The sequence below is a fragment of the Eleutherodactylus coqui genome, chromosome 5 (assembly GCF_035609145.1).
Source record: "Eleutherodactylus coqui strain aEleCoq1 chromosome 5, aEleCoq1.hap1, whole genome shotgun sequence".
Classification (NCBI taxonomy): Eukaryota; Metazoa; Chordata; class Amphibia; order Anura; family Eleutherodactylidae; genus Eleutherodactylus; species Eleutherodactylus coqui.
The window spans coordinates 142,066,869-142,091,340 of NC_089841.1; the positions used below are offsets into that span (position 1 = coordinate 142,066,869).

At 44.5% G+C, this 24,472-nt stretch overlaps 1 protein-coding gene across 1 annotated transcript in view; it reads left to right on the top strand.

Annotated features, from left to right (window-relative positions):
* Positions 1 to 381: 381 nt before the first annotated feature.
* Positions 382 to 24,472, top strand: part of SETD1B (SET domain containing 1B, histone lysine methyltransferase) — a 49,738-nt gene continuing 25,647 nt past the window's right edge. The window contains exons 1-6 of the mRNA XM_066603291.1: positions 382 to 670; positions 766 to 917; positions 1,030 to 1,128; positions 1,225 to 1,495; positions 6,956 to 7,068; positions 9,645 to 10,760. Coding sequence (XP_066459388.1) covers positions 598 to 670; positions 766 to 917; positions 1,030 to 1,128; positions 1,225 to 1,495; positions 6,956 to 7,068; positions 9,645 to 10,760 — 1,824 coding nt within the window. The 5' untranslated portion in view covers positions 382 to 597. The remainder of the gene's footprint in view (positions 671 to 765; positions 918 to 1,029; positions 1,129 to 1,224; positions 1,496 to 6,955; positions 7,069 to 9,644; positions 10,761 to 24,472) is intronic.

Below are 24,472 nucleotides of genomic sequence, written 5' to 3' on the forward strand. Positions count from 1 at the left end.
GCCATGCAAATCTATCGCGCAGATTCCACACACAAATGTGTCGCTCGCACGGAGGGAATCCCTGATAATACGGAGCTGCCGGAGCACATTCGCGTTTGTCTTCAGCAGGCTAGAATACTGGATAGTGATAGGAGACTGTGAGATGATTCTGAGGCGCACGGGAATATAATAAATAGACGCGTCGATAAAAATACGGAGCTCGCGCCTCCGCGTCTTATTAGTCCCAGCCGGCTCTATCCACTGTAAATTAATGGTGTCGGTGAGAGGTTGTTTATGTCTGGCCTAGAGGAAACGTGACGAAAGTGCGGGCGGGAAGAGGCAGCTACTCCCAGCGCTGCTGCTGCTGGCCGGGGACAGAGAAGGAGGCGGAGGCTCGGGAGGCCGCGGTGCATTGTGGGCTGCCCCAGAGCGAGCTGAAGCAGCTCACACACAATATGTGTTGGCTCGCCAAAAAGGAGCAGGCAGGGTGCCCTCCGCAGCATGTCATGTAACCGGGGGAGGGGGCTGTGAAGCGGCTTGGCGTTTCCTGCGGGCCGAGGAGACGACCCTGTGCGCAGGGGAGCAGGGCTTCGGGGGTGTGGGGAAAGGCGGGCAGGCATGTCTTTCAAGGAGGCCAAGCCTGGAGAGAGAAGCAGGAATCCTGAGGACCATGTCAGAAAGCCGCCTACAAGTGAGGGTAGAGGCCGGGGGGTGATGGCAGCCCGGGCGGTCATCCATGTGTGTGCCCGCACCGTGCACTCATGTCTTCTTGTTTATGGCTTACAGGCTGGTTCAACGGCATGGAGGCGGCGGCGGCGGGCACCTCCGGCGAGAAGAAGAGCCCGCACTGGAGGAGTTACAAGCTGATCATCGACCCCGCGCTGAGGAAGGGGCAGCACAAGCTGTACCGCTACGACGGGCTGCACTTCAGCATGCCTGTAGGTCCCAGCTGTCATCAACTTGTAGCCCGTGCATGTGATGAATGGGGGCTGCCCGCAGCTCCAGCCTCCCCTCATCATCTGCATCAACTTATCACTTTTGTGTTTGCAGAACTCGGGTCTCCCCCCAGTGGATTGTGTCCGAGACCCCCGGATCGGAAGGATATGGACCAAAAACAAGGAGGTCGACTTACCTGTGCCCAAGCTCAAGGTATGTCCCTAATGCTCAGCTACTACTCCTCCAACCATGGCCGCCTGCGGGGTGACAGTCCTAACCTGCTCCCTCTGCACTCATTCTCTCTCGCAGATCGACGAGTTTTACGTCGGCCCCGTGCCCCCCAAACAAGTGACTTTTGCGAAACTGAACGACAATATACGGGAAAACTTTCTCAGCGACATGTGCAAGAAGTACGGCGAAGTGGAGGAGGTGGAGATCCTGTACAACCCCAAGAACAAGAAGCACCTGGGCATCGCCAAAGTCATCTTTGCCACCGTGAAAGGCGCCAGGGACGCCGTGAAGCACCTGCACAACACCACCGTGATGGGCAACCTCATCCACGTGGAGCTGGACACGAAAGGTGAGAGCTTCCCGGCGGCGGGGATGTGTGATCGGCGGCTGCACTGACAGTTGTGTCCTCCGCGGTCACGTGGGCACTGTTGTCAGTTGCTAGGAGACTGCAGAGCGGCGTCTATCAGCGCACTAGTCCTCCTGCACTTCCATCATCCGACGGCTCACTCCTGCGGCTCGGGGTCTGTGCAGGCAGACATTCCTAGAGGGACGGCGGGATGGGGGATGCAAATGTAGCTGGATAGTGTTACAGTGGTGGCAGCCATCAGCATAGTGTGGCTGCAGACACCTGACTGCTGTGGACAACCTGCTCTTGGCTTGTGCAGGTGGGAGAATGTTTTTCATCCATGCAAATGCCCAGAGGAGTCCTTTCATAATCCTGCAGACTGTTACTGGGGAGGGTGGCTGGGTGTCTGGTGTTCAGTTACACTAAACCAGACCTAGATCTGTACTGCAGGCCAGGGTGTGATGTTAGTACTGCTGCCTGTCTTCATGTATTGTGATTATCACAGCATGGCGTCACGTGACACAACACATGCCATCACATGTAGTGTACGCTGCACATCGTTAGGCAAGGGCTACTGACGTTTACTACATGGCTTGTATTTTTTTAATAAGGAAACCAAAAAATCCATAAACACATATAATGGATTCCCAATGGTACTGTAAGTGTGTAGGAGGACCTTGTTAGAGTTCTAAAACTCCTTCTGAATGAAAGCTGATTCTGTCAATATGATACAACTAGTAGAAGGCTGACCCCAGGATGGCATAAGATTCTCTAATATATGAGCCTGTCCATGTTCAGGAAATGATTCCGTGGAATTAGGAATGACAGTTCTAATGTAAAGGCATCGGCTATTTCAGATACACGAAGTATCCAGGACAAACCAACGTGAAGGTCCTTTCATTGTCTCGTTCTGTTTGCGCAGCTCGGCGCTCCTCTTCGCTATTATATATTCAAGGACGCATCACGCTTTCATAGGGCTAAAACTTTGAATTTGTTAAATCAAGATTTCGCCACTTTGTGAGACCACCGTGGGCGCTCAGCAGATGATTGATGATATAAGTGTACGTTTTATGATGTAGGCCTGTGTGTGTGATTGAGGAGGTCGCTTCCCTCCATGGATGTGGATGATGTGAGGCATGAAGTTTGTTGTAGATGCTATGGTGATGATGTTTGAGGCATAGTTCACAGTGGTACATGAGGATGGACGTTTGATAGGTAGGTGTGTACACTATGTGTAATATATATTGTGTTTGAGGTCCTCTTAGGGCAGGCTCACGCAAGTGGAATTTAAGTGTTATCATGCTTGGTGAATGGAATAAATGAAAGTACATTGATTTTCATTGACCCACTCACAGTAGCGATTTTGTATTGCATATTATACGCTTGTAAAAAAAAAGAACGTGGCATGTTCTATTTTGCCTCGTATTACGCATGATAGAGCCCTAGTCTGTATGGTCACGCATAATAAACGCTGTACATGCGGAATCGCACTGTGTATGTGCAGTGTTTATATGAAAGACCGCTAAGAAACAGAGTGGGAAATTTAAAAGAAACAAACCCCCCCACCCCCACCCCCCCAAAAAAACCCCCAAAACAAACAAAGACTGTGCACGACAGCATGTGTGATACACTGTCATACGCAGTGCAAAATCGCTGTCCTACGCAGTGATAGCCGGCTCACCGCCAGCTCATACAGCAGTTAAACACTGCGCTTTACTCCACGTTACCCCGGCTTTATGCATAGTAGTTTGCTTCTTAAGTTCTACATTGGCGGCAGCACAGGGTGTATTATAGTTCATAGCACTAGAGACTTCTCAGTGTTTCTTATCTTTATAGGATGCTGCATGTTGCCTACATAGGCTTTTCCTTCCTATAATAAAGCTACATTCTGGTAGTTCTACATATCCCTTTATGGAGTAGCCTACAATTAATATTACATACATGTATACGTATTCTAATCAGGACACATTAACAAATAAAATAAAGTGAAGTGTATGTTTCTCGCTGTAATGTTCCCCTTTGCCATGTAGTTCTGTGTGGCGTCCATTTGTGCTCTGTATGGTATAATAGCATTCTGACTGGGACAAGTTGTTGAATGACTGTCATTTATACAGACACGTTATGAAGTGGTGGGAACTACTCTGCTCTGTCAGCTAATGGTGGCATAAGCTGCTTTCAGACGAGCGTATTTTTTAATATATATATAATAATTTTAAGCCTGTATTTGATCTGTCTTTTGCAGATTGTAAGGCCGAATGTACATGGCCGGGTCGTATTCCGTATACGAATTTCTACCCAGTGACCCCCCTGTGTACCTGTCCGGATCTGTCTTGCAGATGTGCTTGCCGACACATGCGCAGTACAGATGACACCCCGCCCTTACTAGGCAATGGCGCGGATTCCGTGGCCCATCCGCAGTGACAGCTGCAGATTGGATGGCTTCCATTGACTTCAATGGACGCCCTCCGGACGGAATCTGCACTGAAATAGAACATGCTGCGGTTTTATGATCGTGAAGGAACAAATCACAGCAATCGATTTCCGCGCATGGACTGGGAAAAGCGATTTTTCTATAGCATGTCTATGGGTAGTATTTGCTATGGAATCCGGAGGCCTGCTGCGGGTTCCCCAATGCAAATACGCCCCTGTGTATTGGGCCTTATACAGAGACTTACATTAGCTCTGTATCTATTTACATGTGTGTAATTTGCATAGACGTGTTTAAAAATTCAACACTTGCTACTTAGTCTATGGAGGGCGATGAAAATACAGATGAAAGTGTATTTGATTAGTGTATGGCTCCGTATTTGCTGCCCTGGAAATAAAACCCAATGATAAATACATACAGTGCAAAATACAGATAAATGCTAAGTTTGATGACTGCAACTCTTCGTACACCAAGCTGTGTTAATGTGCTGATAACATAGGTGCTTTACTTTTACAGAGATGTATTTTTGTGGTGTTTAGATTGGATTTATTCTTCTTGTGCTTTATCTTTACTTGTATAGGCATAAAAGTTACTGCATTGGGAACTCATATGCAGAAAGGTTTTTGGTGTTCATTTGTGTTTTTGTTTATGGGATTGTCTCCTGAATGGCACTGGCCAGCAAAGGTTAGAACTTGCCATAGAACTTTTTGGTACCTTCATGTTTTCATGTATTATGTAGCAAATTTGGTTTGTTTTATAGATTCCAGTATTCATTTTAGCCTGCTTTTACACATCTGCGTCGGGGTTCCGGTTTTTCTACTCCGTTCAGGGAGCAGGAAAGCGCAATCCGCTGACCAAACTCATCCATCTTATGACAGAACCAAACAGTGCCGAACGAACCCCATTGACTATAATGATTGTAATGGGGTCCATTCGGATTCTGCTCAGCCGCCCGACATTTTATCGGAAGAAAAAGTGCTGCACGCTGCGCTATTTCGTGCTGCGCTATTTCGTCCGGCCTTCTGTGCTGGATCTGCGGCGGAGGTTCCAGTGCAGCTGTGTACCCGGCCCAATACTGATCTGCAGCAGCTACTAGCAGGCGGTCTGTCTGAGTTGGAGCTACTTGCACACAATACTTGGCTCGGCACTATCAAGTCAATACAATGAGCTGGCAGTAATGCTCTGTTCACACAGGTGTCATAAGCTTTCGTTTTTACAGCATCCATGATGCATGGCTTATGATCCGTTCCTCTCTATTAACTTAAGTCTTTTGCTAGATGTATTTTTGTTTTTGACCGGATAGAATAACGCAGCACGTTCTGTTACTGTACTTGTCTAAAGGCAATGGAAGCCTGAAGGCACCAAACCAAGACAAGTTGGCTTCTAGTCAAACACTTCTGTTGCTTTTGTTTCTTATTAGACATTGTTTCAAATGCTTGTCGGCGTGTTTCTCTACAAACTACATTTTTTTTTTTTTCTTTTCTTGAAAATTTACTCTTTAAAGGGAGTTTGTCATCAGGAAATGGCCTAGTGTTTAAATGGTCACTGTCGTTTGCACAAACGTTGCATAAAATCAATAGTACAGGAGAAGATGAGCATTTTTTTTCTTTGAGATTATATTACACACTTATTTCTCCACTTATTAGACTCTCTTCATTAGGTCCATCCTCCTAAACTGTTCACTCATTCTGAAAAACTGCTTCAATTCCTCTTGATAAACAATCTTGGGTAAGGTTGGGTTCCCACGGGACGGAAATCTCGTGGTTTGGCCGCACTGAAAAAGCACAAGATTTCTGCAGGAGAGCCGCAGCTTCAAAACCTGTGGCATATCGCCGTGGGTTTTGGAGCCATTCGGCCGCCGGCATTCTGTTGCGGCTTTCTCTCCCATAGAGAGGAGTGGACCGCAACGGAAAAAAAAGAATTGACATGCTGCAACTGTCAATTCCACGCCTCAGAGCCATTCTCCCAGCTTATGCTTGTGCATTGGGCCCTGCGTTTGGCCTGGTGCTGGACAGTACCCGGCCTCATGTGGCCAGAGAGTAGGCAGTTCCTGAATGATGAAGGCATTGATGCCATTGACTGGCTGTCATGTTCTGCAGACATGAATCCAATTGAAAACCTCTGAGAAATGCCACATGATGATATGCGTACCACAATGATATGCATGCTTGATGTGTGCCGCCAATCCCCATACATTATCTTGACGTGTATACGAGCGTAATATTTACCAAGATAGTGCATGCCGTGTTTTTTGTTTTTTTTTTCTTCTTTTTTTTTTTTTTTTGCCTGACTAATAAGCGTGTGAAAACAATAGCAGCTATTAGCTGCCCAATACAAATCAATGGACTACTGGCATTGCAACGCGCAATGACAATTCACCTGTGTGAGACCCACCTTATTGTGTTCTGGCATTGTTTTTAATTTTGTATCCCTTTTTCCTGCAAAGTTTATAATTTTTTTTTTTTTTGTGGCTTGTGCTTTTCTGTATCAAAAGTTTGTGTGTGTGCAAGTAGTTTCACTAAATACTTAATTTCTGAAGACATTCTACATGGTGTACTTTAATATTCAAGGTGCCAATGATGTTGACCACAATTGTATATATTAAATTTAGAAAAAAGAACAGAATGAATCATGAATTTGCAAACCTTTCCGGATTTGAAAGTTCACACTAGTATATTACCATTCAAATTGGTTTTGTAGAGGTCTGTAATGTAAATTGCCATTATATATGTTCATAACTCATCATAGGACTTTTGGGGTTTGGAGACCAGCGCATACTAACCATTGAACTGTAGTTGTGAAGTTGTAGTAAAACCCCTTCTGTTTAAAAAAAAAATTTAGCGGATGACCTTGGTCATTTAGTAATATGTAGACGCATCAAGATGTACAGTAAAATATACGTTAGGTATCCAGAGACTTCCATATAGCGGTGTGTGCCATTCGTACATACATGGTCTGACGTCTGGAGATGTTTGAACATTTTTTAGTGTGTAGGTGGTTTATACTGTCACTAATATATTTTAACTCTTATGCAGGAGAGACCCGCATGCGGTTCTATGAACTGTTAGTAAATGGTCCCTACACACCTCAGACTCTTCCGGTTGGAGCCGACTTGGATGCTTCACCAAACGTGAATGAAACTCCGCAGGTAAACAGTAAATTGATATATTCTTATCCTTTACTATGCAGTAACACTATTTTCCTTCCCTACTTATATTTGCTATTATTACTTCTTCTTTATCACTAAACTGTTTCCGATCTTTCTTTAAATCAAAATTTTATATTTAACAGCTGAAGCACATACTACTGGTACTAAAATAATTAAAAAAGGGAACTTGTCACATCCCCACAGCACCATAAACAAAATTGTGGTGTTGCTAGGGGATGCGACAGGAAACCAAGTGAGGTATGTTTTTTTTTTTTTGTTTTTTTTTCTCTTGCCCACTTCCAAGATCCAGTGATGCCCCTTCCCCTCTGAAGTTGGCATGCGGCACAGAAATCTGACTCTTTTCAGAGACCTGCATGCATGCGCTCTTATGCAAGTCTATGGCAGAGTACGTACATGGGACTCTGAAAAGAGTCAGATTTTGGTGCCACACATCAACTTCAGAGGGGAACTCCGCTGGATCACAGGAGCAGGGGAGTCTAAAATAATGCCTCACCTAGCTCCTTGTCACATCCCCCCTAACGGAAACATAACTTTGCTTATGGTGCTGTGGGGACGTGAAAACAATGCAGCTGATCACTAGAAGACTGACTTATTTTCCCAGCGGTGTCTCTTGTATATAGTGTTAAAGGTGTTACTTGCCAGCCATTCAGACAGATGACCAACTATGTGATGCATGGAAGCTATATTTAAAAGAACTTTTTTAACTCCGATAACTCCTTTAAATTGTTTTGGGGCTCATTCACATCTGCATTAGTGATTTCTCTTTAAATTCCATCTCTCTGTTATGGTTTTGGAGCAGAAAGTGGAATGCAAACATAAATGAGCCTTTTCTCCACTGATTTCAATGGGCTTTCAAAAAAAAAGAAAAAGAAGGAACGTCTTCACTTCGATTTCATTCTGTTATGGTTCTGGTATTTTTTAGTGAAACGGCAGCTGTTTTTATTATTTATTTATTTTAAGTAGTCTGCCCCCCAAAAATAGCTTGTAAAAGTCCTTTTAAGCCCTGCCTGTGAATTACAGAATCGTAGTGGTTGGGAGGGACCTCCAATCTCAGTGGGTCCAACTCCCTACTCAATGCAGGATTTTCTAAATCATCCCAGACAGATGTCTGTCCAGGCTCTGTTTTGAACACTTTCATTGAAAGAGAACTCGCCACCTCCCGTGGTAACCTGTTCCACTCATTGATCATCTTTAGTGTCAGTTTCTTTCTAATATCTAATCTATGTCTCATCCCTTTCAGTTTCATTCCATTGCTTCTAGTCTTCACTTGTGCAAATGAGAATAGGGCTGATTCCTCTGCAGTGTGACAGCCCTTCAGATATTTGTAGACAGCTATTAAGTCTCCTCTCAGCCTTCTTTTTTGCAAGTTAAATATCCCCAGATCCTTTAACCAAACTTTTCTCTGAACTTGTACCAGTTTGTCGATGTATTTTTATTTATTTTTTTTAAATCGGGGTGCCCAGAACTGGACACAGTATTCCAGATGAGGTCTGACCAAGGAAGAATAGAGGGGAATAATTACTTTGCGTGATCTAGACTCTATGCTTCTCTTAATACATCCCAGAATTGTTTGCCTTTTTTGCTGTTGCATCACACTGTTTACTCACATGTGCTGTTTCTTAGACCGATGCACCCAATTTGGTATTTGCTTTTTGCTGTGGCCATGGTTCATAGGTAACAATAAAAAGTACAATACACATAAGTATTGCAGTGTATTGTACAATCAATCAAGCATCTACATGTTTAAGTCCCTTAGTGAGACAAAAAACAGTTTTTAATAATGTGAAAACCTTTTTTAAAAATAGTAAGTCTTAAAACTTGATGCTCTTTCCTTCTTTCCCCATAAAAATCCAAACAACAAATTAACTGGTATCGCCACATCTATAAAAAAGACCAAGTTATTAAAGTATCGCATTATTTCTACTGCTTAGTGAGTACCATTTTTAAAAAAAATCATAAATTATACAATGCCATCATTTTTTGTTTTGTCACCCCATCTGGCCAAATAATTGGACTAAAGTGATTAAAAGTTTCATGTACCCTAAAATGGTTATGGAAAATTAAAAATGTTACGTTTTGGAATATTGTGACAAAAAGAAGTTTTTAAGTACTAAAAGAAAAAAAGCTTTATAAGCTTCTTATGGATGGAATTGTACTGACTCACAGGATAAGGTGTCATTTTTCCATTGTTTGCATGCCGTTAAAATAAAACGCCAAAAAGAATGGCACAATATATGATGCATTAAATGTTACCATTCACCACACCATATGACTTTAAGGAGAGATTAAAATGGAATGTGATGCAGATTGACCAGGTGGTCTTTTCTGCCATCAATCTATGTTTCTATGTTCGGTCAAAAGTGCTAAGTGCAGCATAAAACTTAGGAGTCACATTCTTGTGCAGAAAAGTGATGTCAAGATTTACGACTTTTTTTCCCAGAATTCTAGCGCAGATATATTTTGTAAATTCTCCCTTAAAGTCTGAATACTTGATGTTTTAATTTTGAGTGATTTTATATAATTGTTTTTTGGGGTTTTTTTTCACTTTTTTTCAGAGTAATGAAACCGTAAAACGCACAAAAGAAGTTTGCGCAAGTGCATCTGTTACCCCAAACAGCAGTACTCCGCTTTCCCATGACACAGCCTACTCAAGTTGTCGTCAAGATACCCCAAACTCTTACCAGTATACCCCACAATCACAAGGAACACCTCACACCCCTCGTCTTGGAACACCCTATTCACAAGAATCTAGCTATTCAAGTCGACAGACAACACCAGCATTTCATTATCAGGAATACAAACCAAGAAGGCATGAATCAAAGTTTACGGACGCTTATAATCGGAGGCCTGGGCACCACTATGTTCACAGTACATCTTACAGGAGCTCTGATCATACATTTAATACAACTCGATCTCAGCCAGAGACTTCACCGTTTTCCCAAACGCCACCCCTGAGCCAGACTGGTTTGTCGTCAGCCTTTACTCCTTATCAATCCTACTCATTGCCTGATGAAAATCCATTCCCACAGACAACAAGAGAAGTAGATTTCCGGAGAACAGCGCCGCCGCCACCACCCCCACCCCCACCACCATCAGAGCCATTTTCTGACAGTGGATGTAGTTCTATAAATATTGACTTTGTACCAGTTAAAGAGAAACCAGAAGAACCCCCTCTTCCTGAGCCAGAATGTGCCATGGAGCATAAGTCAGCATCTCGTGCGCGAACGCCAGATGGCGGGGACACACCGGGGACACCCACTTTGGAGGCAGAAATGCAGCACAATAGTCTAGACTCAAGAATTGAAATGCTTTTAAAAGAGCAACGAAAATTACCTTTCCTAAATGAACCAAGCTCAGACAATGAGTTGAGGATGGAAGGAAGTCCTATATCATCCTCTTCATCCCAGCTTTCACCAATCCCTCCTTACAGCTCAAACTCTCAGTACCAGGATGTTACCCCTTCCTCGCGACCGTCTAGTACTGGGTTAGAGGATATCAGCCCTACTCCTTTGCCAGACTCTGATGATGATGATGAGCCAATTCTTGGCACAGCCTCTCTCTGCCAGAACTCAAGGTCAGGAACTCCCATTGACCAGATGAGTCAATCTTGCTCAGATGTGAAGGAGCCGGTGGCTGGTGATGAAACGCCAATATCTGAGAAAATGGAAGAGGTGAGTCTCTTTAGGACTAGTACTACGATATTGCAAATAATCATTTCTGTGTATAGGGCTTTTGTTGACGACAGGCAAATAGTACCATTTACTAAAGATGCGTCAAAAAACTTTTACCCTGTTTAGGAGACCATGACTGAACTTAGTAACTTAGATGTTATTAAAGTCGTGATATATGATTTTCCAAAGGCATCAGTATAAGAGTTGGAATTTAGAGGCTCTACACCAAATGTAAATTTGGAAGAAATCTGTATTATCTTGACATGGGTCATGCAATACCTTGAGATCTATCAGTACTGCTTTGATCTACAATGAGTCATTTGAGACAGGTTAGCTTCTGGAGATATTGACTAAAAGCTACAGCCTATTGTGGGTGTCAGGCGGCATATCAATACCAGCTTCTCAGATTGAGGGTTGATTTGAGTCCAGTTACAGAAAGTGCAAAGTATCCAAATGGGTTGAAGAAGACTGAAGAAAGAGACTGGAAAGAAAAAGAAAACCAAAGTATAAATGCTATGGATGAAGTATACTGCGCTAAAGAAAAATGATAGTCTTAGTAAAATTTAAACCTACAGGCAATACTGTGTAGTGTTTATCAAATGTTCCCAAATCATTTACTAACATTTATTTTAATATACTTTATGTAGGTGTTTACATTTTTTAAGTTCCATATCAATACCATCACTTCTACAATATACTAAACCGCAGGCCAGACTAGGTCTAATAACCAGCTAATGGCTTCCGATCAGTAAGATCCACATTCCTTTCATTAGGCCCAATGCCCACTTGCACGCACGGATTCCACTGCTGAATCCCGTGCCCGCGGATGTGGACAGAAGAATACATTTTCTTACCTGTCCAGCTCCAGCGCGGGTTTCCTCCATGCTGGCCGGATCATCTTTCTTCAGCATGGCGGATGTTTCCGGATGCCCCGGCGATGTGTCGGATGCATGCACAGTGCAATTGTTTTTTTCTCTTTTTAATCTCCTGCTTTCTCGCGGATTGGACGGCTTCCATTGACTTCAATGGAAGCCGTCCTGCAGGATCCGCAGAAAAATAGAGCATGCTGTGATTTCTTCCCTTGAAGAAAAAAAAAATCACATCCCTGCATGCTTTTAATTGTTGTGCAGATGCTAATATATCCATATGGGTGGCTACAGGTGCGGATGTCCCGTGTGGTAGACTCGCGCCGATTTTATAATTAAGATCCGCTGGTGGACATTGGGCCTTAGGCTACAATGCAAAGAGCTGAAGATCATCTTTGTGTGAAACAAGCAAGTGTTACTTTGTTTCACACTAAACATACACATACTTGTGACTGCCAGAACTCTTCTATCTGTTAGATGCCATAAAAGCTTGTGGATCTATAATTTTAAGGTTCAACTGAAAGCCTTGAATTGAAGGTCTTTCTTTGAAGTGTCTTTCTGCGTGATGGTCCTGTGTCCAAGCTGTCAAAAATCCTGGATGTCGCATACACAACTCAGGAGCCTTTGCAGCTCATTGTGTATGGGTATGTCCGCATTTGCATCCCTGGCTGTGAACGGCACAGACACCTGGGAAGAATATTGGTGTACGCACAGTTCACCGCCGGGGATACAGCGGCTGACATACATGTACACACTGAGCCTCGAAGGCTCCTGGCTTGTGTATGTGATGTCAGCAGAAGTTTGGAATTTTTGACAGCACAGGGTGTCTTTTGTTAATTTTTTAAGTATCACTGTAATAGGTCAATTGATTCCACATATGGGTCTCGGACAACCCCCTTAATATTTAATTACAATATTATTTTGCGGTCCAGTCCACATTCTGTCTGACTGCTTATAAAGAGAACATTTAAAAAATTGTCATGGGTTAATGCTCTCGTCCTCTGGAGACGGACTTGTATTTAGAGAGTTGGGGTACTCGTACACTGGCAGACAGTCATCTGAGTAATTACTCAAAGTGATTACGTACGACTGTCGTCCCGTGTAAACGCAGGTCCTGACAAGGCAGGTGAGCAAGTTTTGCTCGCTTGTCTGATTCACTTAGTTTTCAGCTCGCCTAAAAACTGTCGGCCCATGTAAACAGGCGGTTGATCATTTATGAACAACTGCCTGTTTATTTCGAATGGAGATGGGCTGCCGTTAGAGATCTCCGGTGCGCTCTGTCTCCATTCAATGAGCGATTATCCTTCCTGTGTGAAAGCATAGGAACGGTAATCGTTGGGACGGCTGTCCGGTATATAAGTGCATTTACAGTCGGCCCGTGTAAATGTACCTTTAAACCCCTTAGGGACGGCCAATATGCCTATTAACTTGAATCATTAATCGGCTTTTAACCTGAACATGCATCTTTTTAAGGTGATGGCTTAGCTGACTACTGACAGCCAGGCTCCTGCTTTAACTGCTAGATATTGAGAAACCTTAGATCCTGGCTCTCTACATGCCACAATCGATAGCAACTGCAACATTTAAGCGAACCGAGAGAGCAGGTTCCTTCTGTCATCCATCGGCAGTGTGATTGCAGGGTAACAATAGGTTCCCATGGCACTTGGAAGCCTGACAAAGGCCTCCATGTCTGCTGTGTAACTACCTATTAAGCCCCTCCTCTGACAGTCTGATAGGCTTGGTAGAATGCACTACATAACTAATGCAGTGTACTATCTTAGCAATTAGAGATGAGCGAGCATACTCGTAAAGGGCAATTACTCGAGCGAGCATTGTCCTTAGCGAGTATCTCCCCGCTCTGAAGAAAAGATTCGACTCCTGGTGCGGGTGAGTGGTGAGTTGCGGGAGTGAGCAAGGGAGAGCGGGGGGGGGGGGGGGGGGGAGAGGGATAGCAAGATCTCCCCTCCGTTCCACCCCGCCGGCACCTGGATCTTTTCTTCCGAGCGGGCAGGTACTCGCTAAGGACAATGCTCGCTCGAGTAATTGCCCTTAGCGAGTATGCTCGCTCATCTCTATTAGCAATCAAACTATTGCAACTTCAAGTCTCATTGAGGGACTCAAAAATAGTGTAAAAAATCTGATTAATTTAAGGATAAAAAATTGTATTTTTCCCCACAAAAAGCCTTTTTTCAATGAATACATTTTTTTAAAGAAGCAGCACATAATGGGTATTACTACATTTGTAAGGACCCAGACAACAAAAAATATTTTATTGCACGTGGTGAATGCCATAAAAATAATTAAAAAAACAAGCAAACTCCAGAATGGCTATTTTTCTCTTGTTTCCCTCCCAAATAACACAATAAAAAGCAATCCCAAAGTCAATTCAATCCCAATGGTACTTCAAAATAGTACCATTAAAAAATACAACTCTTCCCTCAAAAACACAAGACCGCACTGAGCCCTGTCGCCGAAAAAATAACAGTGCTGTCAATCTTAGAATGTCGCGATGCAAATTCAATTGTTTTACCGTATATACCGGCGTATAAGACGACTTTTGAACCCCGAAAAATCTTCTCTGAAGTCGGGGGTCGTCTTATACGCCGGTAATTAAAAAAAAAAAAAGTGTAAAAAAAAAAATCATTACTCACCTCCCCCGGCGTTCTGTCGCGCTCCGGCAGGATGTCGCTCGCTCCTCGTCCCCGGCGCAGCGTTGCTTTCTGAATGCGGGGCTTGAAATCCCCGCTTCCAGAAAGCTAATACACACGCCGGCAGCCATGACAGCATTGAATGGCTGTGATTGGCTGAAGGCGCACGTGTGTTAGCAATCACACCCATTCAATGATGTCATTGAATAGTGTGATTGGCTGAAGCCACGTGTGTTTTAGCCAATCACAGCCATTCAATGATGTCATTGAATAGTGTGATTGGCTGAAGCCACGTGCGCCTTCAGCCAATCACAGCCATTCAATGCTGTCATGGCTGCCGGCGTGTGTATTAGCTTTCTGGAAGCGGGGATTTCAAGCCCCGCATTCAGAAAGCAACGCTGCGCCGGGGACGAGGAGCGAGCGACATCCTGCCGGAGCGCGACAGAACGCCGGGGCAGGTGAGTAAGGATTTTTTTTTTCTCCTCTGTATACCGGCGTATAAGGTGAAAGTTGGGAAGTCGTCTTATACGCCCCGTCGCCTTATACGCCGGTATATACGGTACTTTTAAAATGTGTTTTTGTTGTGCAAAAGTAGTAAAAAATAAATAAAGAAATTTATATAAAATAGGTAAGAATAAAACCTGGAAACAATGAAGGAATTTGAGGGTTTTTTTGCACAGCTGGGAGTGTGTTTAAACACCCTGGGATCTGCAAACAACTGGTAGAGGTCCTTTTACAGGCAAAAGGGGCTTAAATCAGAGTTAAAGCCTGAAGGATTAAGGATCCTGTATGTCAGTGATAGATTTCCATTAAATGATGGCTAATTTTAAGAATCCTTGCAGAGACCACTAGTACATGCCAATATAAGAAACCTTGTGACTTATCTTATCAGAAAAAAATGCTGCTTGCTTTATCAATGAAAGAACTAATCGCTGCTGCTAAATCTTCAAAGGTGAAACACTCTTAAAGGGGTTGTCTTGCGACAGCAAGTGGGGTTATACACTTCTGTATGGCCATATTAATGCACTTTGTAATATACATCGTGCATTAAATATTGGCCATACAGAAGTTATATACTTACCCCCTCAAGGTGCTGGCGTCCCCGTCTCCATGGCGACAACCAGACTTCTCCTCTGGTCGCACGAACAGTCGCGCTTGCGCACTGAAGATTCCTCTTCTGGATGGTCCGGGCTCACGAGCTGCGTCCTGGCTCCTCCCTCTTCTCCGCGTCATCTCGTAGCTCCGCCTCCGTCACGTGGTGCCGATCAGCCAATGAGGTGGCTGTAATCGGCAGTGGAGCGCAGACTGGAGAAGAACATCCATGGTGCACCATGGGAGAAGTCCCGTGGTGCACCGTGAGAGAAGACCAGCGGCGCCATCTTTGAAAGAAGAATCTTCAAAGCTGCAAAAGGGGGATCCAGGTAAGCGTTTTTTTTTTTGTTTTTTTTAAATAACAAATGGATGCGGTTTTACTGTCTACTAAGGTGGGGTCTGCGTTTTTAAAAAAAAAATAAAAAGAATTTTATGTTTCGGCGTAGGACAACCCCTTTAAATGTATTTTCACACAGGCAGATGATTGGCTGAAAGAGTTCACACTTTGGAAACAGTGGCAGTCAGTGGACAAACTAGCAAATGCTCATTTCCCTGCTGATCCCATCCTTTATGTGGGAAAAAAACCTAAATTGGTGGCAGCATATCTTCCTGCCTTAGGCCCCCTGCACATGGGCGGAAATTCCGCGGCAGGATTTCCCAAAGAATTTCCGCCTGTGGAAGCTGCCATAGGATTAGGTTAGAAAACGCAATCCTAGGCAGACGGACGCGATTTCTCCGTGTGAAATCACACGCAGAAAGCAATTCGTGGCATGCTCTATTCCTATGTCATTCCCTGGCCGCCGGCTCCGGTCTGCATATGTGCCGGCTGGCCTGCAGCCAGCACATCAAAGAGCCGGATCGGCGGGAGAGGTGAGTGCCGCGCTGGTCCCTGCAGGGGCTCAGGTCGGGTCCCGCTACGAGGATTATCGCAGCGGGATCTGACCCGGCCGTCTGCAGGCGGCCTAAACGAGGGATGTACAGCTGACGATGTAAGTTTTTGGGGAATGAACGAAAGAATTACCCTTAAAAATCAGGTTCCATGCTGCAGTCAGAGGAAAGGAGGAGCTGAGCGTGAGAGAGAACGAATCCAAGAGACGCTCACAGACTGATTCTAAATATGTCCACTTGGGCCTCCCTCACACTGGCGGTTTTTCCAGCATTCAATGCTGTACAAGGCTGCCATCCATTTCAATGGGGTTTCTCAGACAAGCGTTAAAACGCAGCATTTTTAACACTGTGATTTTTAAAGCGATGTCTGTTCTATTTAGGGGCGTTTCAGCGTTTTTTAAGAACTGTGCATCACGCACTGAAATGAAAACGCACAACTTGGTACCATGTCTTTAACGCCCTAGCACACTACGTGTGTGTGTGGGGGGGGGGGGGGAGAGCAATACTCGCCTAGCAGGCATCGTCTGGGTACCTCCCGCTGTTCTCTGGCGCTCCTGCAAGCTTCTGTGCAGTTGTCAGAGCCGACAGAGCATGGTAACGGGGATTTAAAATTCCGCCTCCAGCAAGAGATTGCTCTGACTGGTTCTCGAGCTCCGCGGCTCAGCCAATGAATAGCTGTGACTGGCTGAGCTGCTGATATTAAGAACCAATCGGAGCCAGTGCTTGATGCACCAATCACAGCTATTCATTGGCTGAGCCGCGGCGCTTAAGAACCAATCAGACCAATCTCTTGCTGGAGGCAGTGTTTTCAAATCCTTTTACCAGCAAGAGGTGTTCTTTCAGCGCTAAGGACTATACGGAAGCTGGGTGGGGCCCAGATGGCGCCTGCTAGGTGCGTACAAGACATCTCCTGAAAATAAGACCATGTGCCTCTCTTGGGGCAGAAATAAATGAGTGTCTTATTTTCGGACAAACACGGTATGCAGGTTGGCTCAGTTCTGGCATTCAGCTTCCTTGGGTGCGTTTTCAGCTGTGCTCAAAATGCATGTGAACGCTCCTGAAACTGCAGTAAATGCAGTGTTTTTGCAAGCGCCTGTGTGAGGGAGGTCTTGGTGACAGTAGAAATGCATGTCATTGGTCTGTGTATATACTATCATTATAAAATGCTTCAACAGAACAAATATCTGTCTGATGGTGGCTGTCAAACATTTGATCTCAACAAAACTGTGGCGCAGACCTGTCCGCTGGTGTATTTTACCCTATCTGAGGCATATCTAGTTTTATATACCCGGATGAGGAAGAAGTATGTAATATGTTGTCAGAAATCCTCCCTCATATAGCACATCTGAGTGGTGGTGAATCTGACTCTCTGCTGAGGTTTGGGAAACGTCTCCAGTATGAGTGCATACACAAAGCATGTCTGGTAGAGTGCGGGAGTCTTCCTAGCAGTCTGCTGAAGAGTATCAGTAGGTCCATCCGCCGCCCTCCTCTAAGTGACGCTACCAGATCTCTGGAAACCGAGGAGCTTTGGCCCTGTTGCCTACTAGCGGTTGAGCCTGTTGCTTAGCCGCCCCTTGAGCTTATTTTGCATAATGGCCCCTGCATTTGGTAGTCTGTCCATTCTTCAAAGTTAAATCCTTTACAAAGAATCTGCAGTCATAGCGTGGTGCATACCGCCACCTAGTGGAGAATTGTCCAAATATCAAAATGGTTCACGTAACACTCTCATTCACACTTGTGCTATAGTTTCTGTTTTCTTGATCTCTCCATTAGTCTATTCACAGATTGGCTCTGCAGGATAAACATTTATCAACCATTATCCTAGCTGTACGCAGAACTCTCTAATCTTTCACTCTGTGCAGTTCTGTACGGTTTATTGCATCCATATGTTTAAGCATTAAATGGAACCTTAGCAGAGAGGAGTACGAGGCTAAATCACACTTTAGGAGCCCACATTGCAGAAACTGGGAAATAGTGCAGCGTGCCTTATAACTAAATGCTGTCCGTCGTGTGACTGGCTCCAGCACAGAAACTTTATGGAAGGATTTCGTCTTTTTTTTTTTTTTTCCCCAATGCACTCCCAAGTTTTGGCTTAAAATCCTACCATAATCAGGTCTGCACATTATTATTGCACTTTAACACAGGAGGCATTCATTAAGGCAAAACAGCCATATAGATGGCGTGTGTGCGTGTGTGTGTTATTCAGACACGGGAGTCCATTTGCTTCTTTCTATGTGTTTTGATCTGTGGGGTTCTTATTGATGGCATACAGGGTGTAGCCATCTATTTAAAAAAAAAAATGGACCAATCAGAAAGCTGATGCACTTTATACACCTCCAGTAAACACTTCTTCATTCCTTGTTCCCTGAACAAGTCTATTACATAAAACATCAGTGGAAATACAATAATCAGTCAATACAATAATAAGTCAAGACTAAAGATGCAAGATTCAGTAGGTCTTCCTGATGTAGAGCTGGCACTGCCAATGTCCGCCAGCTTTTAGGTTTGGACCTCATTCAAATGAAAGCCATGATGCATCCTGTGTATGTAGTGCCTGGCTATACCTTTATAACTGTGGCAGGTGTTTGCCAATGTAGGAAAGAAGTTCAGAAACACGCGTTTGCGTGAGGTATAGCTGATATATCATGTGTGGCATAGTACGCGGGTAATGCAGTATATGACATGAGCGGAATTACAGATGTCAAAACAAGTCACTGGGGATTGTTTTATTATAAGGTACATCTACAAGCGTTGTGATTGTCTGACAATCTGCACATTTTGCAATGATTGGCTCCACATCTGTAAAATCCCAGCTGCGGCTCCATGGGGTTTGTGCTGACAGTCACTAGCAGACCATACGTCACCAAGGTTAATACTCCACTTGGGCACAGATGGCAACCATTATCAGGGATTGGTCTTAAGATATCGTCCTAATATGCTTTAAATGTCTGTATTATAACCTTTAACCCTTTCCAATCCACTGTCTGACATCTGAAGACATCATGATTTAAGGCTGTACAGCTCCGATGTTGAAAGACGTCCGGCAGGGTTCTCTTACTGTATATTGCCAGCCTCTCTGCTGTTGGAGCCTATCCAGCGTGTCACCTCATGCAGTACTGGCTTTAGCCAGCATATAGCGCTGTTGTATAACAGCAGAAAAAGGGTAAGCTCCCTAGGAAAACCAGGATACAAATTGGATTGGCAAGGGTTAAATGTGGATGTAGTTGTCACTGTATGCTGTGGACAATCCGTCCGGTTACAAACCGTGGCCACTGAACCATGCAGCTCCTTAGGCCCAATGTCCACAGGCGGATTTGATTTGCGGAATCCATACGCGAGATCCGCATATCAAGCCGCCCATAGGGAAGCATTGGGCGTCCACACTTCATTCAACACTTGCGGATTTGTGTTTATTTGATTTGCGGATGCCACAAGAGGATAATAAATCGTAGCATACTCCCTTTTACCGCAGATCAGGCGTGGATGTGCTCTATTCATCTCTATGGGCGCCTACGATACATTTGTGGATTTGAAGGCTAAAATCAATTAGGGAGGTGGAGTTGTAGATTTTCTCCGCGCGAACGATCTGCAGTCCATCTGTGTACATCCTCGCGGAAAAAACCCACAAGCAATAATTCTGACTCGCAGTGCATCTGCTGTGAAAATCCGCATGTGCCGTGGATGTGAGGCCTTAGTTGAAGACCAATCTTGAACATTATTTCTGTTCAAGGTGTCTGTTAGACCTGGTTCACATGACTGGTAAAACGCAGTGTTGTACTGGCGTGTGGAGCTCCGTATCACTATGTGTGTGATCGTCTGCTTGCATATGACAGCGCGTTTCACACATGCTGTGATGCACAGGCTTCCCGGTTATTGTTTTTTTTGTTTTTTTTACTTTTTTAGTAATGTTTCCTAGCAACATGTGTATGAAATGCCATACATGTGAAGTGTAATTGCGTATGTAGAGCGTGTTTGTACGCACCCATAGAGAACAATAAGGCTCTATCGCGTGTAATACACGGTAAAATAGTATTTTGCACGTGTAATACGCAATTAAATTACGCATGTGCAAACTCTGCTTTAAGGCCCTATGCACACGGCCATTTTTTCCGCCGCATGAAACCTAATAGCTCAATGTACATGCCGCGGAATTCCGGAGCATGAAATTACCCGCAGCACGTCCTATTTGCCGCTGGAGTATGGCAGATGGCTTCCATTGTAGTCAATGGAAGCCGCCCGTCACGCTTTACTTCCGCTGCACAGCGGAAGTATAGCGTAAATACGCGCACCGCCGTCCATGTCATGTGACGCCGTCGGAGCGTCATGCAGGACTTCGCACAGTGGATCCGGAGGTAAGTATAGGGTCTTTGGTGGGGCGCCGTAACTGACTCCGCTGTGGTATTCCGCTTGCGGAGCCCGTCACGGCCGTGGGCATAAGGCCTAAAGGGTTTGTCTGAAAAATAGAAAAAAATATAAAAAAGTAAAAAAAACCATTTAGCCACTCCAGGCATTAGAGGGGACTGTGGCTAATTACTGGAAAATCTGAAGTGTGCTTTAAAAGAGCAGACTGCTAACAGGACGGGGGTCTCCGGATGATCCTGGGACTAGCTTAACTAAAACTGTGAGTAAAGGGACCTTAGCGGTGACATTGGCGCTAGTGCAGTCGTTTGAAAGACTGTCAGGCCATGTAAAAAGGCCATTACTTAGGAAGCTTATCTATAGAAATCAGCTTTTGTTTCTGTATTGTGGTGTTTGTTTGTTTGTTTTTTTTCTGTTTCAAGAGCAAATAAAACTGGTCGTGGCCCATTGCAGCATAACGGTCTCCAGTGAACTGTCTGTTGGATGTACCAAAAGGGCCCTGTCTAACCTAGGGGATGGCGATCCTGCAAGCTAAACCTGTCCTATTACAAATAAACATTTCAGCTCACATTAAAGGGGTTGTCTCGCGAAAGCAAGTGGGGTTAAGTACTTCTGTATGACCATATTAATGCACTTTGTAATATACATCGTGCATTAAAGGGGTTGTCTCGCGGCAGCAAGTGGGGTTAAGCACTTCTGTATGGCCATATTAATGCACTTTGTAATGTACATCGTGCATTAAATATGAGCCATACAGAAGTTATTCACTTACCCACTCCGTTGCTGGCGTCCCCGTCGCCATGGCTCCGTCTAATTTCGGTGTCTTCTTGCTTTTTTAGACACGCTTGCGCAGATGGGTCTTCTCCCTTCGGCTCAGCTCGGAAGCAGCGGTGTTTTGGCTCCGCCCCCTTGTACGCGTCATTGCGTAGCTCCGCCCCGTCACATGTGCCGATTCCAGCCTCCTGATTGGCTGGAATCGGCACATGTGACGGGGGCGTAGCCAAAACGCCGCGGCTTCCGAGCCGAAGGGAGAAGACCCATCTGCGCAAGCGTGTCTAAAAAAGCAAGAAGACACCGAAATTAGACGGAGCCATGGCGACGGGGACGCTAGCAACGGAGCAGGTAAGTGAATAACTTCTGTATGGCTCATATTTAATGCACGATGTATATTACAAAGTGCATTAATATGGCCATACAGAAGTGTATAATCCCACTTGCTGCCGCGACACAACCCCTTTAAGGGCCTTTATCATTTCATAGGGTCAGTGTAAAGTCAGAATGGAAAAACCTGTTACATAATCTCCATCAATGTGAAGATATTCCTATCACACAACAGTTTATTTTAATTATTCATATTAAGTGTAATAGTCTTAGAGAATGAAAATCCAGCATCGGAAAATAAAATCTAAAACCTATTATGTTTTAAACATCTATGGAAATAAATGACACAGGGTCCAGGTACTTCTGTGTACGCGTTTCAACCCTTTTGTTCTTGCTCACGGCATATACAGTGGACCAACCAAAAATACAATGTGCTTAATACACTTGCAATGAAAACTTAATTTAATAGATGCTTTCAGGCCATCAAGAAGTTAAGTTGTTTTTCAGTTCATACCATCAGGGAGTCTGGACTTCGAGAGGAAGATCTAGTTAGCCGCCCCGGTGTAGACTCTGCATCAGGTTTTGGTACCAATTCAAATGCAAAAAATGTAAACCCCAATACATCTTGTGCATCCATAAGGCCCATCCACACCAATGGGGCAGCCGAGCAACAAACATACTGGAATCACCAGAGTCAAACGGCACCGAGTGGACCCCATTGTCTATAATAGCGTCCGCCCAGCTTCCAGCATCTTACTAGATGAACCATCACAGCATGCTGCGCTATTTAGTCTGGGATTTTCTGATGGACCTGTATTGGAGGCTATGACCAGAACCTCCGACACAGATGTAGATGTAAATAGGCCCTAACCTGAAGACTGTTGCAGCTTTATGGCAATTGTAGGAAAAAAGTTTTGAAATCCGCATCCTCAATTTGTCACTATGCTATGGAAAATGCAGGGCTATCTGAATGAAGCGTTTAAAAGGGTTGTCTGAGAAATAAAAACCAAAGTGTATCCAATAGGATAAATAGATCCCTGATTACCTTTTAGTTAGTTCTAGATTACCTTTAGATATGTGATCAGTTCTGTGTCCTGATGCTCCTGGTCCTAGCCGGAGGGGCTCTGTGTTTAGCAGATGATGATGGTCTCCTAGACAAAAGTAGCAGTCAGAAGGGCTTTTAAATCATGTTTTAATTAAATCCCAGAATGAAGGAGATACTCTGTTTCTTTGCTCCAAAAGCCCTTGTCTGCCTTTTACTACATGTAAGACCAGCACTTGGGAGCAATGTTCACATCCTGCAACGCTTCTCCCTTGGTCCTGTTACACACTTGTTGGGTGCTGTGTACTTCCCTACATGTAAGTAGGATGGACCAACCCTGCTCCCTACTTGGTGGTATTTTTGGGATATGTACCTTGTTTTCCCAGCACTATTGCTTTGGGTTTACTGTGCTCTTGTGGCACAGCCTTCTGTCCTGAGGCTGGATTTCTACACTGCAGTAACCGCATGAGTCTGACAACCAGACCACACGTGTGGCAGCTAGTGACCGCCAGGATCGTACTGCCTTTGTCGGCTGTGGGTGAATGGAGTTTAAGACGTTAGTGCAGTATAGAAACTCGGCCTAATGGGACTACTTTGTTAAACCTTAAGCTTTATTAATTAGATTTATGTACATAAAAGAAAAATATTATTTAAGCTTGCCTGTGGACTTCCATTATGGAGATTCGGGCTTCTTTCCTGCATTGTCCACATAGGCAGTACAGCAGGTTGTATGTACTTTAAGGCAGCTGAAATAAACCAGAGTCTTTGATTATTACAGCACCCAGTAAGTGCTATAGCACCAGGCTACAGAGAGCAGTAAGTGATAGGGAAGCTGCATACAGAGATCTATGTATATAGTGTTACTATCCTGCCTTATGTTGGCCTCCAGCTGTACAATAAAGTGGTCATTACATTCCTCACCCTTTTAATAATGAGCTGATTCTGCCCGTCCTCTCCCAGTCTAAACGACAAAGCTAGCAAGTGAGCTGCAGAAAAAAAGTACCAGCCAAAAATGACTGCTCTAATTGCAAGTGTGAAAACTGGAATATTTCAGGATTTTTTTTTTCTTTTAATGCGGCAAGCAACACAAAAGGTAGATCTTTTTTTCAATAGTAGATGCTCTTAACTGCCCATACACCTTTTGACGGTGGCCATTAAGGGTTTTTTTCTGATGCACAGTCTTGTAACGGCACTGTATCAGAAGCCAGTCACTGGGTCTCCCAGGCCATGGAGAGCAGGTGCTCAGCTGTTGGATAACGGCCTGGCACCTGCTCAAACAGCAGGGACCAGAAAAACCTCTGATCACCAATGTTTAACCCTTTACATGCTGCAGTCAGTGTGAGGGTGCGGGCAGACGAGCGCATAAATGGCGCGTTTTTGCGACCAAACGTATATGCGTGACCATCTGAGGCAATTTCGAATGTATTCGTTCACATGGGCGATTTTACGGCGCGTAAAAACGGCAATTCGAAAAAAAACGGAACATATGCGACCGAAATACGCGCCAACGCATATTCGATGGCCGAAAAGACCATTTGCAAAGTAGGAACAAACGAAAATACGCTTTCTAGCTCTGGTCGTGATCGGTGAAAAACGATCGCTCGGGCGATTTATACGTTGCACTCGTGCGAACGTAAGTACGCTTACGCTCGTCTGCCCGCACCCTGACTGTGGCATGTAAAACACTGATAGAGCGAGGGGGCTCCCTCTCTCACT